General features: G+C 37.6%; 1 protein-coding gene across 1 annotated transcript; it reads left to right on the forward strand.

The window, feature by feature from the left end:
- Window positions 1-5,710: 5,710 nt before the first annotated feature.
- LOC143732778 (hyaluronidase-1) lies at window positions 5,711-12,272 on the forward strand. The gene is made up of 5 exons (XM_077224149.1): window positions 5,711-6,002; window positions 7,629-8,214; window positions 8,307-8,702; window positions 10,303-10,392; window positions 10,892-12,272. The coding sequence occupies exons 2-5, from the start codon at window positions 7,702-7,704 to the stop codon at window positions 11,423-11,425; spliced, it is 1,533 nt and encodes a 510-aa protein (XP_077080264.1). The 5' UTR covers window positions 5,711-6,002; window positions 7,629-7,701; the 3' UTR covers window positions 11,426-12,272.
- The last annotated feature ends 624 nt before the right edge of the window (window positions 12,273-12,896 follow it).

Here is a 12,896-nt window from a genome sequence, read left to right on the forward strand (position 1 = left end):
CATGGCGAACAGTGCGCATCTGAAGTGTCTCAGCTGAAGGAAATAAATAATCAATAAATCATTATTTATCGGCTTTAATATATCAGCCAAATTTTCTTATCGGGAAGATACTGATAACATTAAAAATGAACATCGGCCGATACCGATATATTACGCATCCCTATAGATTTATATTTTAAATAAATGCTGTTTGAACTTTCTATTCATCAAAGAATCCTGAAAAAAATGTATTATAGTTTCCACAAAAATATTAAGCAGATCAATGAAATACGATAATGAAGGATAGCTAGGATAATGAAATGGATAATGAAGGCACCAAATCAGCGTATTAAAATGATTTCTGAACGATCATGTGACACTGAAAATTCAGCTTTGGCATCACAGGAATAAACAACACTAAAATAGATGAAAATAGAAAACAGTTGTTTTAAATTGTAATAGTATTTCACAATATTACTGTTTTTACTGTATTGTTATATAAAAAATGCTGCCTCGGTGTGCATAAGAGACTCCTTCAAATACAGTATTAAAGTAAATACATAAAGTATACAGTAAAAGTATTATTTGACTGAAAAAAAAACAGTTTTGTTTTTTTATGGTTGTAACAAAGTTGTACAATTGGATATAACTTAAAGGTTTAGTAAGCATTTTTTCCCACACATATATTGTGTACTTCTTGTGGCTATACTATTGAAAAAGTGAGTAACTTAACATTTACAGACTGGCCCAATTCCCCCTCCATTGTAAGTGCCTCACTGTAACATAGAAAAGGAGGGACATATTGAAATTAATTTTGTGGTATACATTTGCTCACTCACAAACACTTTTCAAACTCCACCCACATTTCTTATATTCAAAGCCACCAAGTTCACAAAGTCGAACACATAGAAACACACACAAACTCTGTCACACTCTTGAGGGATGTTGCTCCCAGAGTCTAACTGTCTGCAGGAGATGCAGTGAGATGGAAAACTTTAATCGCATTAAAAGAAAAACCTTCTCCTTTCATTTGGAAATTCCTCAGATTCCCCCTTTCTCTCCCACCCTTTTCCTTGTCCCTCCACTTTCCCAGTTTTCTCTCTTTCTGACCTTCCCCCTCCTCCTCCAGCACTTACAGCCGCTTCTATTGCTCCTGAATACACCCCCCCCCCCCAGTCTCCAGTCTCTCTCCCTGTTTCGCTCCATCTCCCTCACTGTCTCTCTCTCTCGTTCTCTTTCTCGCTTTCTTTTCGTCTTGCTCCTGTGATTCTGTTCCTCCTCTTTCAGAAAGCAGACAGATCAAAGGCTCAGCCCCTCCTCTCTCCTCCAGAAGGTTTTGTCCCCATCTCTCTGTCACTCGCTCTTTGTGGACCTTTCCGGTTTCATGCCATGTTCAAACTCTCCTTTTGTCATCTGGCTCCAAAACACATTTACACACACGAGCACACAAATACACATGGTCACACACAACGGGGATAAACCACCTGAGGAGTGAGAGGGATTTTCAGTGTGGTTCAAAGTCTTAGTGACTGGAGGATTTTTGGACCTTAGGGGTCCTGGGGGAAGTTCACTGTTTAGGCTCTTACACTCACACAAAACTTTGCAAAGTTTCATGATTAAGATGGGGTTCATTTTGGAAATGTAGCATCAGTGTTTCAGTAGCATCAGTGATCATCAGAAATCACACGATTAAAGAAATATAACTAAACTCACATACAAAAATATACAACAAACTGGATGACTATGCCATCAGAGAGCCTGTCAACTCAAATAATCACAAGAGGGCAGTGCTGCACAATTTTAAAGTGATATTTCATCATTTACTCACCCTCATGTCGTTCCAAGCCTGTAAGACTTTCTCCTGTGGAATACAAAAAGAGAAGTTATGAACAATGTACTAGTTGCTCTTTTCCATGCAGTTACAAGAAACAGGAACTTTCTGTCCTAAAACGGACATTAAAGGAACAAAGTATCCTGAAAGTGATACATATAGCTGGTGCGTTTTATTCTAATTACTGAGTAGCTTTAACGTTTATTCCAGGACAATGCTTGCTCCATCAACTTGCACTAAAAGGGTATTATACTGTAAACACATTATTTATTTTATTTTATTTTAACAAACTGAGTCAATTATAATCAAGATGAAATATTATTATTAGTCATGATTTTTTATATACAGTATTATAAGACATTATTATTATTATGATTCAAAATTATTTTCTGTGGATACTGACAGCATGCTGCCGTCCATAGAGCTTAACTTGTAATGAACCCGGAACATTCCTTTACAAGGGATTTGTGGTTGAGGTTTAAATTAAGGCTGAGGTTTGTTTTGAGGCTGAGTGAAGTGAAGTCAAGTTTATTTTTATTTGTCATTTGCACAGCTATCACAGGGTTCACTGGGCATTGAATGCTTGTGACAAGGCTCAGACTGCATTACAGCAGAAGTACTGTACAGACAATTGCAAACTAGACACGGTATGAAACAACACACAAGAGGTGTTATTCAAAAGTTTGGGATGTTAAGATTTTTTAAATGTTTAATATCTTTGTTAAAAAAATTTTTTAAAGTGTATATATAATTCAATTCAATATATAGGGTACAGTATAGAATAGCACAAGTGACAGATTGTGCTAACAAAAATACTATAGTAAACAGCATAATAAGCAAGCAACAATCAGTGATGTGATAGTTCAGGTTGAGACAGAGGTCAAAATTGAGGTTCAAACTAAGATTATGAAGGCGGTTTTTATGCTCCGGTTAAGATTGTGGCTGTGGTTAGTTAGGAAGGAAGCACGGGTTAAGGGCAAGGCTGATTTTAGCCTACAGTTTGAAGCTGGGACTGAGAATAAGCTTTGTTGGTTTGGCGTTGAAGTTGGGATTCAGTCTTAAGTTAAAGGAATGCTCTTGGTTCTGTCGACAACATTTATGGAATATGTCAATCACTACAGGGAAATTTGTCCATTTGCTTTTGCTTATGAAGTAAGCCATGCAATAAAAAAATAAATAATGTTAAAATAACATTCCAAAGTCCATAAGTATAATTTATACTTATAATTTTTATGATTATTTATACTGTCTACTTCTACTTTTAAAGTAAAACATGAACTATGAGCCTTTCAGACAGTGAGGAGCCCTTCAATTGTCCTCACAAGTTAAAACAAAATTGGCCCTCAAGTACAGCCAACCGTACAGGTACAAATTTGTCCCCAAAATATAGTTAAGTAGGTACACACACAAGAAGAACATGAGCCTGTTTCAAAAAAGAAGAATGTTTCAAAAGACCTTGATACCAGTCACAAAATTCTATATTTTTTTCTCAACCGCCTCTTTTTTTGTTTGTTTTTTTACTCAACTGCTTTCACAGAAGCTCTATTGCTCACATTCAGGACACATTTCTATAATATATATATAAGCAAATTTGATCAAATACAATATTTAAAGTCACACCGCTCAATTTTCCTGGTATGACACAAACATCCACATGAAAAACATTTCACAGAAAACAAAATGCTTCAACCACACCATCAGAATACTGGCTATTACTAAGAAAGGTGTTATGCATGTTGTTTTGAAGATGATCAACCATTTTTATCTACACAGATGTCATTTAAACGCTCACATATAAAGTAAATGATTGTAAAATACATAAAAAATGTTTACATGGTTTAATTCTAACTGCCTAGCGAGAAAACAGCAAAACCACATGAGCTGTGAATCGTGATTGTGTAAAAAGCAGGAATTAGAGAATGAATTGGAGTAAAGAGGTGTTTACACTGACTCAGTGGGGTGACCGAGGTCAAGTCTAAGCCTCCACACCTGTTTCCATCTGCATTAACAGTGACAGAAAGAAATAACAAGTGAGTTAGATGTTAACTTGAGGGGAGTCTGTGCTCTGATTATCTGTCTTCACTAAATCACTTTTCATATCATCAGTGTTCACTTTAACTGCGCATCAACCATGACGACATAAAGGTCAATCTTAACAAAACCAACACAACACACAATCACAGTCAAACCTGCTAGCGTGTACAAACCATCAACAGCACACACACACACACACACACACACACACACACACACACACACACACACACACACACACACACACACACACACACACACACACACACACACACACACACCTTTAACCCCCATTCGCTGGACTCATCTGAGCCGTTACCATGGTGACGGGACCTGGAGAGCAGGCATCACCTTAGGTACCTCAAACAGATAATCTCAACTAAACATATGCACAGCCAAACACACAAAACCTTGACCAGGTAACAAATCCACACACACATAACATGGACACACAACTGATAACAAAATAGCATCCAGCATAGATCACAAACAGAAGTGAATCTGAAATTAGAGGACTGTTCCAGAAGATTAAACAGAGAAAAGATAAAACTTACATCAAATAAACAAATTAGTGAATCATACATGATCATATTTCCCCACAAAAATTCCACATGAATAAAATGAAAATAAAATCTGTTTTCTAACCGTTGTTTTAAATATTATTTTAACAAAGTAATATAAATCATCCTGTCTGGACACTATACATTTTTGTTAATCAGAATAAATTAAATTAAGTGCAATAAATATACTTATACAAAAGTTCTTTACAAATCTGTTTATGATTCTAACTATAATTATTATATAATTATAATTCAAATGTATATAATGCATAAATATAAGTATACAATTCAAAGGTTTGGGGTCAGTAAGATTTTTTAGGTTTTATAAAGAAGTCTTAAATAAGTCCATGCTCAACAAGGCTGCATCTATTTGATAAGACTGTAATATTGTGAAATATCATTATAATTTAAAATAACTGTTTTGTATTTGAATATATTTTAAAATGTAATTTTAAAGCTGAATTTTCAGCATCATTACTCCAGTCTTCAGTGTCACATGATCCTTCAAAAATCATTCTAAAATGATGTTTTGCTCCTCAAGATATATTTCATATTCTTATCAAAGTTGAGAGCAGAACAAGAAAAATAGAAATAGAAATATTTTGCAGTATAGTAAATGTCTGTATTGGCCATTTTGAACAATTGAATGCATCTTTGCTAAATAAAAGTATTTAAAAAAAATTAAAAAACACTTACTGTCACCAAATTTGATGGTATGGTATATATTTATCACACTGTTCTGTTCACTTTCAACCCTGTCAAGATAAATCTACCTCTCATTAACTCTTCAAAAATGCTCAGAGTTTAGACAACAAAAATGTCACATTTCAGTCTAGACCCAAAAAAGACCAAACCATCAACCTAGAATGACAGCAGGCACAAAAAACAAATCCTTCTCTTCTCATATCTGAAGTCATACAATAGAGACTTCAGGATTATGCCAGATTATGTTTGGATGATATAATTGTGAACAATCTTGCCAGTGATCCTCTTCAGGAAATGGGATTAGACTTTGGAAAACTGACAGTGAAATGAGAAAAAAAGGAACAGAAGAAAGGCAAAAACCAGAGATAAAAAAAGGAGAGATATGAAAGTCTGATATGAGGGTCATCCATGAAATCTTAATGTTCAGTTTCATGACATGTATAATGTAGAATAAAAATACTTTACTTAGTATTTATGTTTTTGAGTAGATGTGTGTGTGTTTGACTCTAGGTGTGTTTGCTGTTTGGTAGGGAGTGATGGATTAAGGGATTACGGTGAGTCTGATCATGTGATTTTCATGGTCAGTGGTGACCCTGCTTACAAACAGATTACCCTGGTGAAGGTGAGGTAGCCTGATTTTCTCTCTATTTCCTCCTTCTGCCACTTCATCCATTCTTTTGTCAGGACAGCCTGTCTTCGCATCCCTCATGGTTGGGCTGAAGATTCTCCATTCTGTGGCATCCTGTTCTGAGCCACCCGAACACTCAAACCTGCACAGAAACTCTCATTTCTTACCATCACCCATCCAGAGGAGTCCTCTACATCTTGACCTTTGCTTCTGGATTCCTTGACCTGGAGCTCCAGGCACATACACCTGATCTATCAATGCAGAGGTGAGTAACACAATCCCATCTCCTCAAGAAACGGACTAGGGAAACCAAACTGAATTTTTTTACTATAATTTTTTTTACAATTATAAATAAGTTTTGCTCAAAATGTTAGATAAATCATATGGAAATTGCTAGTACAAAAGGTTAGTCAACTCCTTGACGATTCCTCGAAAGCAGGAACTGGCCTAAACCTATCACACCCAACAACAAAATGTTGCCAAGTTTAACTGGATGAGAAACAACACAACTTCTAAATGTGTGTGAGCGAAGATTTCAGGTCCTTCAGTTTAAATTTCAGACAGCCTATTCAAAGAAAGACACTCATTTGACTCAGAAAGATGTCTTTGCATTCAGTTCATTACACATATATAACTGGCTCTCCTCTGTCTGAGTCACGGCTATTATCTGGCATGGTTGTGTGGTCAAAATCACTTCAGAGTGAGCACTCCAGCGTAAAACGGGTACATGTTACATTTAGCATGGAAACCCACAAATTCCTCTCCCCCAAAATACATAATAGTTATAATGGTTATTGTTACTTCTTTAAACCCATAATAAATTAATGCAGAATTAGTACAGCTTATTATTGGTAGAAATCACAACTGTGGCATTTTGTAGTATAAAGGGTGTTTAGCACAGATAAATCTCTTTCTCTCTCTATCTTGAGAAGTAAATCATTACTATGCTGAAAAATATGGTTTGCAGGTTTTCCCAGCCTGGAGCTCAGCTGGTTTAGCTGGTCAGAAAGCTGCTCTCTCAGTCTACCCAGCTCAAAAACGCCTCTCAAACAAGCCTGTTCAGGACGGGAGGCTATAGCTAAGGCATTTTAGGCTAGTATAATATGGTTTTGCAGCAGTTTAGGCTACTGTATTTTCAAGGACTACACGTCGTACACGAACATAAGAGTATGCAAAAAAAATAATTAAATACTATAAATAAAATTATAACTACCGAGTAGGCTACTACTGAAATAAAAAAATAAGTATGTTTTCCCAGTATTTTTCAAAGTACCTCAATACGCCCTAGTAGGCCTATGTGAGACGCAGATTATGCTTTGCGCTCTGGTGCCCTCTGTTGAGAAGTTTATTAACTGCATACTAGTATTAGTACACTTTAAAGAGTGATTAGCGCTGAAATGGGCAGCACTAATTAATCCTGTTAGTGATTAATTATCCCAAAGCGTCTCCCTTTGTTTCCTCTGACGTAGCGTCGCAGTTCTATCTTTTTAGTTGGTAAATAGGGACTAGGTCACACTTTTACACAAGCTATTTTTTCTGTGACAGTTTTATTATTATTATTACCGTCTGTACACGCACAAAAGCGATTAAACATTTCCACAGGAATAATACATAATACATATAGGCAATATTACACACACACACACACACACACACACACACACACACACACACACACACACACCGTGTTGACCTTCTTTGAGAACATGCATGATCAACATGCCCTTATGTCATGAGAACGCAGATCAAATAAAAAATGTTGAGCTGAATTCATTGTTTTCATCAAGGACACAAACACATAACAAATCCTCACAAAAGAAATGTCTATATAAAATAAGGCAATAAGCAGCTCACCAAAAAGATTTCTCCAACCCTCTGTCTTTCTCTCCAGACATTATCCCTCTCCAAGGCAGCTTTTGTGTGAGTTTTTATTTGAGGGGCCCTGAAACCTCTTGCACAGCTCCATGGCTGGAAGAAAACACACGTTCAAACTCCTCTCCTTTTCTCATCTATTCCTCCGCCTCTGTCTCTTCACTCCTGCATGTGTCTGCGGTCCTGCCCGGGCCCCTCTCCTCGCCGGCCAGCCTTTCCTGGTGCTATGGGGGGTTCCAGATAAAGACTGCTTGGGTCGGCCGAACCCAGCGGCATTTGGGATGGAGTGGGAAGGCCGTGTTGCAATATTTTATGAGGACACGCTAGGACTTTACCCGTATTTCACTGTGCAGGATTGTCCTGTCAACGGTGGCCTACCACAACACAGCAGCCTTGACCTTCACCTCCAGAGGGTTGAGGGCGACCTGACAGCTTCATTACCCCAAACAGGAGCGCCTGGGCTAGGGGTGCTGCGCTGGCAGGAGTGGGCACCTCAGTGGAACAGGAACAAGGGAAATAAAGCAAAGTATCTTGTGGATTCGAGGGCACTTCTCCAGGGATTTTTTCCAGACTGGAGTGCAGAGGAAGTGGAAAAATGGTCTCAGGTGATGACAACCACAACATATAATGATATTACAAAGACTATCATTCTAAATTCTGTTGTATTAATTGATTATATGATGTAATTTCCTGTCAGGTTGACTTTGAAGCAGCAGCAGAGTCCATAATTATGGAAACCCTGCGGGAGGTGAAGAGACTCCGCCCACAGAGACTATGGGGCATGGCCCCGTATCCTAACTGCTATAACTTTGACTCCACCCAGATAGCATTAGCCAATTATACGGGACGGTGCCCTGCGGCAGAAATGGCCCTTAATGATGAGTTGATGTGGCTGTGGAAGCGTAGCGGTGCCCTTTATCCAGTCCTCTCTCTGGAGAAGCTCCCAGAGGGAACCAAAGGGGCGTGGCTTTATGCAACCAATCAGATCAGAGAGGCTTTACGAGTGGCGGCTCTTGCAGGGACTACCTTTGATCTTCCTGTGTTTCCGATGATCAAGATTGCGTACACATCCTCTAACGCCTTTCTCTCAGAGGTAATAAACAGTCGTTTGCCATATATTAATTGAGCCAGTATGTATATAGTTAATATAATAGTGTGTGTGTCTGTGTATATATATATATATATACAGAAAAAAAGTTTAACATTTTGTGAGATAGTAAAAATTGAGAAATAACTTGACACTGTGATGTATTTAAGTACAATTAAAAGAACTGATGTATTTACATATATGTACATATGTAGGCCTACATTCTGTATAAGTGGTAACTATAAAGCCAAGACAAAATAGTCAAAATTCATAGATAACAAGATATGTCAAAGTGTAAACAAAAAAAAAAGTCACAATTACAGGATATGAAGTCACAAGTGTGATATATAAATGAGCAAATATAATATTATAAAGTCAGCTGTGAGATCTCAAGTTGTAATTGAGAGATATAAAGTAGAGGCTGACATTTTTTCGGGAATCCCACGGGTCACGGGATTCCTGTGGGATTCCTGCAGGATGGGAGTCATCTTTGCTATTAATCACGGGATTTGGACGGTACAGGATAAATGGTTAACGGGAGCAGACGGGAGCGGGAATCAACCAATAGCAAAGACGACAAAAAAGAAAAAAGTAAAATGCACCATTTTGTAGTTTCCTTTTAATACGCCTACAATGTAACGCAATTAAAAAATACCTACACGACCCAGCCGTCCCAGAAGCCATCAGTGCTTTTTGTCACGGCCTACCGCCGGATTTCAAAGAGCAGTGATGGAGGGAGCTAACAGCCGCGGAGAAGTCGATGTGGCAAAAAATGATTTACAGCGCAAAGTCAGAAGTAATGACATGTCTATTAAGTTCACAGAACTGGTCGGAAAGTCTGAAATATTAATTAAGTTTATGAGAGTAGAATGTGACGGTGATAGCACAATGTACGCTGCTTGTAAGACATGCTTAGTCTTAGTCAAGTACGCAAGTGATTCAGGGACGAGCGGTCTGAAGAGGCACACTTGCAAGGCAAATTCGAGAAAAAATCAGCCAAGCATCGCTTCGTTCATCAAGCGAAAATTGCCGTATATGGGAGCGATAAAGGAGCGGGAGTCAGTTTAAACAGGAGCGGGATGGGATTGGGAGTCAATTTACCAGGAGCAGGATGGGATGGGATTATTTTTAAAACTTTGGTCTGGGAGTGGGACGGGACAAGATTTCTTTCTATGGGAGTGGGACGGGACAGGAGTGAAAATCCACTCCCGTGTCATCCTCTAATATAAAGTTGCATTCTCATATTTTTACTGTGAGACAGAAACAGCTTCATAGGGAGGAGGCGTAAAAATGGGTGGGAGAAATTATAAAACAATCAACAGTCCCACATTAGTATTAAAAGAGTTTGTTGTATGTTGCACAAAATTCCACAAAATTCATTTTTTGCCTCAATTTGGCCTAAAGAAGCACAATTACACACTATATACATACAATATTTGTCTGATTGTATTCCTGATTTGAAGTGTTATTTAAACATTAAACACTTGTGGAGAATTCAGTCTTGCCCCAAGCAGATACAAGCTGTAATTTTAATTGCATGACCAAGATGGCTGTCAAGTATACTGACTATGAACTTTGTTGTTACTCTGTATTGTACATGTATCAGACTGACCTGGTCAATACAATTGGAGAAAGTGCTGCTATGGGAGCATCTGGAGTCATTATATGGGAAAAATCCTTAGCAGTTAAAACACAGGTAATCATTTAATCATATGTCTAATTACACTACTGTTCAAAAGTTTGGGGTCACTAAGAAATGAATTCTTGTATTCAGCAAGGATGCATTAAATTGTTTAAAGTAACAACATCAATCACATTGAGCACCAAATCAGCATATTAGAATGATTTCTGAAGGATCATGTGACACTGAAGACTGGAGTAATGATGCTGAAAATTCAGCTTTGCATCACAGAAATAAATTACATTTTCAAACAGATTGCTATAAAACCATTTATTTTAAATTGTAACAATATTTCACAATATTACTGTTTTTACTGTATTTTTGATCAAGCAGCCTTGGTGAGCATTAGAGACTTTTTTCAAAAAACATTACAAACTCTTACCGACCCCAAACTTTTGAATCGTAAAAAAGAAAAAAAAAGTGTATATCCTATCTTAATGCTTTACCTTAGCCATAAAAGATTGCTGTATGATTGATGATTTTTATTTTGTAACTGCATATATGCCTCCCACAGAAATCCTGCTCAGAGTTTGGCTTGTACGTCCGTCAGGTTCTCGGCCCTTACGCTGTCAACGTGACCACTGCAGCACGTCTCTGTGGAGTCTTACTGTGTCAGGGCCGTGGACGCTGTGTGCGGAAGAAACCTGAGGACCCCACATACCTGCATCTTCCATCGGCCCACTTTATGCTGCTCCCAACCGGAGCAGAAGGCGTCCGAGCCACAGGAGAGCTTCCCGCTGCTTGCGTGGACCTCTGGAAGAAGAACTTCCGCTGCCACTGGTTCGAAGCCTTGGAGGGTGCAGCAGCAGATCAAGAATCAGGCGCGGAGCTAGAAAACAGAGGGAAAATAACATCGCCAACAGTAAAGACAGTGTTTGAGATAAGCCAGAGTCAGAGTACAGTGCTTCCAGTGGTTCCAATGACAGTAATGCCTACCAAGAAGCCTGTGGACAGTGGAAGTTCTGCACTTAAAACTCCCGTGATCCTTCTCTCCTCGCTGGTTCTCTTCAGCTTCATTATGTTTGACGTTTTGGGAGCTGGAGTGTGACGGGACTTCCGTGAACCCCTGTTGGCCTTGACTTTAAAAAAAAATATTTTATTATAAAAACCCAAAGGGATATCTTTGTTGAGAGAAGGGCTTCCGTGAAAGACAATCTCAGAGATGGATTTAAATCTGAATGTGACTGAATGAACAGATCTGTTCTGAATCACCTGCACTTGAAAATTAACAAAATAAATGAGAGACAGATTTGTAATCTAAATATAAAAGTCCCCTGAATGGTTTTTGAATTAGCTTCCTTCTATAATGTACTTTATAAAACTAATACTCCAAACAGACTAGCTAAGTGCCGAATACATTTTTATACAGATAAAGTATTATATTATTTACTTGAGACTAAAGTCAGTATACCTTATGCCTTCTTTATACCGTCTTTTTCCATCATGAATACCATTTACTTTATATATCATAGGCCTACACTACCATTAAAAAGTTTGGGGTAAGATTTTCCTTTTCTTTTAAAAAAAAAAGAGTGATACTTATATTCAGAAAAGATGCATTAAACTGATCAAAAGTGACAGTAAAGACTTTAACATTGTTAAAAAAACATTTTCTATTACAAATAAAAATGCTGTTCTCTTTACTTCTATTCATCAAAGAATCCTGAAAAATGTCAGTTTCCACAAAGATATTAACTTAACTATTTTCAACATTGATAGTAATAAGAAATATTTCTTGACCTCTAAATCAGCATATTAGAATGGTTTCTGAAGGATCATGACACTGAAGACTGGAGTAATGATGCTGAAAATTCAGCTTTGCCATCACAGGAATAAATTACATTTTTAAATATATTCAAATAGAAAACAGATTAAACTGTAGTAATATTTCACAATATTACTGTTTTACTGTATTTTTTCTTTATCAAATAACTGCATCAGTTGCTTGGTGAGCATGAACATAAGAGTCGTCTTACAAAAACAAAAAAAACTTGCTGACCCCCAACTCTTGAACGTTAAATGTAGTAGGTATTAACCCTTGTAGCACAAAAAGCTCAGACGTGGGCAAAAAAGTGAATTAATTTGCTCATCACATGCTTCAACGTCAAACCTGTGTAACAGGACAGCGATATCACAATCATGAGATGTCCGGAATGCAGATGGGTCGGAGTGTAACTGGCCTCTATCTGCCTAAACTGAAATCTAATCAGATGTTTAGTCTCCATTTTATCTTTGACATTGAAAAAAACCGAAACCAGTCAAGTATACACTGAATCTGAGCAGCCTGTACAAAACAACACGGTCCTCCGTCATAAAAACGTAAAGCCTTTTCAAACCTTTACTGACAGATATGAATGAAATCTGGTATTTTATTAAATAAACAACTATTAACTAGAGGAGGATAATAAGAAAAACTACAATGTCCAACTCAATAATAAACACGTACATATCTATGTTTACGTATCTGTGAATTAATCAGTGATAAGGGCTGACAAGCACAACCTTTTTATCCACCAGTG

This window comes from Siphateles boraxobius, unplaced genomic scaffold (genome assembly GCF_051911475.1).
Source record: "Siphateles boraxobius isolate OS27281-9 unplaced genomic scaffold, OSU_SipBor_1 9, whole genome shotgun sequence".
NCBI lineage: Eukaryota > Metazoa > Chordata > Actinopteri > Cypriniformes > Leuciscidae > Siphateles > Siphateles boraxobius.

Bases quoted from the DNA above. Each gene is read 5' to 3' on its own strand.
- LOC143732778 (XM_077224149.1), top strand. From the start codon at position 7,702: ATGGCTGGAAGAAAACACACGTTCAAACTCCTCTCCTTTTCTCATCTA. The intron at 8,215-8,306 runs GTGATGACAACC...ATTTCCTGTCAG, and splicing joins AAGTGGAAAAATGGTCTCAG to GTTGACTTTGAAGCAGCAGC. The intron at 8,703-10,302 runs GTAATAAACAGT...TACATGTATCAG, and splicing joins CTAACGCCTTTCTCTCAGAG to ACTGACCTGGTCAATACAAT.